This window comes from Physeter macrocephalus, chromosome 20, assembly GCF_002837175.3.
Source record: "Physeter macrocephalus isolate SW-GA chromosome 20, ASM283717v5, whole genome shotgun sequence".
NCBI classification, from domain to species: Eukaryota; Metazoa; Chordata; class Mammalia; order Artiodactyla; family Physeteridae; genus Physeter; species Physeter macrocephalus.
This window is the reverse complement of record NC_041233.1, coordinates 73,356,204-73,358,401: the sequence shown is the minus strand read 5'-3', so window position 1 is coordinate 73,358,401 and position 2,198 is coordinate 73,356,204. Positions and strand designations below refer to the sequence as shown.

The 2,198-nt window shown below is 30.8% G+C and overlaps 1 protein-coding gene across 2 annotated transcripts in view; it reads left to right on the top strand.

Moving 5' to 3' along the window:
• The window catches only part of MCMBP (minichromosome maintenance complex binding protein), a 66,694-nt gene that overhangs the window by 30,904 nt on the left and 33,592 nt on the right, over positions 1-2,198 (top strand). For both annotated transcript variants that reach the window (XM_024121394.3, XM_024121392.3), the window contains exon 5: positions 770-871. In XM_024121394.3, coding sequence (XP_023977162.1) covers positions 770-871 — 102 coding nt within the window. The remainder of the gene's footprint in view (positions 1-769; positions 872-2,198) is intronic.

Below are 2,198 nucleotides of genomic sequence, written 5' to 3'. Positions count from 1 at the left end.
AGTTCTTTTCATTCTTTTTTCTTTATTCTGCTCCTTGGCAGTTATTTCTACCATTTTATCTTCCAGCTCACTTATCCATTGTTCTACCTCAGTTATTCTGTTATTGATTCCTTCTAGAGTATTTTTAATTTCAGTAATTATGTTGTTCATCACTGTTTGTTTGCTCTTCATTTCTTCTAGATCCTTGTTAAATGTTTCTTATATTTTCTCCATTCTGTTTCCGAGATTTTGGATAATCTTTGGTATCATAGCTCTGAATTCTTTTTTAGGTAGGTTGCCTATTTTGTCTTCATTTATTTGGTCTTTAGGTTTTTACCTTGCTCCTTCGTCTGTAACATTTTTTGTGTGTTTTTGTTTTTTTTTCTCTTTTTGATGGGTGGTGCTGTGTTCTTGTCTCACTGGTTGTTTGACCTGAGACATCCAGCACTGGAGTTTGCAGACAGTTGGATAGAGCCGGTGTTGGTGCTGAAATGAGGACCTCCGGGAGGCCTCACTCTGATTAATATTCAAAGGGATTTAATTTTGTAACCTAGGGTGCTGTATATTTGGATTTGAAGGAAGGTACTATATTGATTATTGCATTTGAAATGGTTTTATGTCAGTTTTCTTTTCAAAAATGATAGTTTGGATTTAGTAGTTGCTTGTTAATTAACTCTTAATATGAAAGTATTTACTGTGATTTTATAAATAACATGGAAATATGATTGGTAATTTTTAAAGTTTTTGTAATAAATTTTTTTGATAAAATAAAATTTTGTGTACATCACAGCCTCAGCAAGAAGTTGATATAAACTCTCCACGAACTACCACTTTGGAAAGACAGACTTTCTATTGTGTGCCAGTGCCTGGAGAATCCACGTGGGTAAAAGAAATATCCTTTATCTGAACATTCTTATGTGTTGAATGGTTACTGATTATTTTCTTAATTGAAGAGACCACAGTTCACATTTTGTTTTTTTTTTTTTAAACTTAGTCTTTTTACCTCAGTGAAGGTAGCTGGAAAAGAAAATTATTCTTCATTTATAGAGCTTGTCTTTATTTTAATAAAATGTGTTTCCTTTGTCCTAAACAAGAAAATCTATAAAATAACCTTCAGTATTCATCACTGAGAAATGATAAAATTATGGTGCATTCTGCTAGTGAGATACTGTTTAAAAGATTGAGGTGGATTTAAAGGGACTGAAAAAGAGAGTTGCACAATCATTAAGTAAAAAAACTGGTTTTAAATTAGAACTCATTCTAATTTTATTAAGGGAAAACAGCATGTTTGTTCTTTTGAGAGATTGTGGAGACATCTCATTCTCTATTTTTTTTAGTTACTAATTTTTTTAGGCATAGTTCACATACTGAAATGCACAGATTTTAAAGGTATACTTAAGTGGTTTGGATAAATGCATACACCTGTAATTTGCACACCCATCGAAGTAAAGAACTTCGTGCCTTTTTCCCATCACCACCTCCTCCCCACTACTGCTCTGATTTCTTTCACTGTAGCTTAATTTTACCTATTCTTGAATGTCATACAAATGGAATCATATAACGTAGTCTTTTGTGTCTGATATCTTTTATTCAGCATAATGCATTTGAGATTCATCCATGTGTATCCATAGTTCATTCCTTTTTATTGCTGATGGTATGTATTTATATAATATCCAGTTGATGAACATTTGGGTTGTTTCCAGTTTGAGGCCATGCATTTTTTTTTTTTCATGCATTTTTTTGGTGAGATTTTAACTTACTAAATCAGTTTTTTAACAGATACTTTGTGTTGGTTGTGATAAATTTGTGTATCTCTCAAGGAATGTTTCACAATCATTGAATCACAGTTCTTGAATTTATTGACATAAAACTTTCATAGTATTTCCTTATTTTCCTTTTAATGTCTAAGGGATATCTAACAGTGATCTCCTTTCATTTCCAAAATGTTAATTTATTATTCTCTTTTATCCTTGATTAGTATTGCTAGGGGTTTGTCAGAGAATCAACTTTTTACTTTAATTTTTTGTTTTCTATTTCATTGATTTTTGCTCTTATTTCCGTCGTTTTTAGTAATGGTTTTAATTTTTTTTTAACCTTAAGGTTAGTGTGGAGATCATTCATTTCATATCTTCCTTTTCTTTTTTTTTTTTTTTTTTTTTTTTTTTTTTTTTTTTTTTTTTTTTTTTTTTTTTTTGGTATGCGGGGCTCCCTCTCTTGGG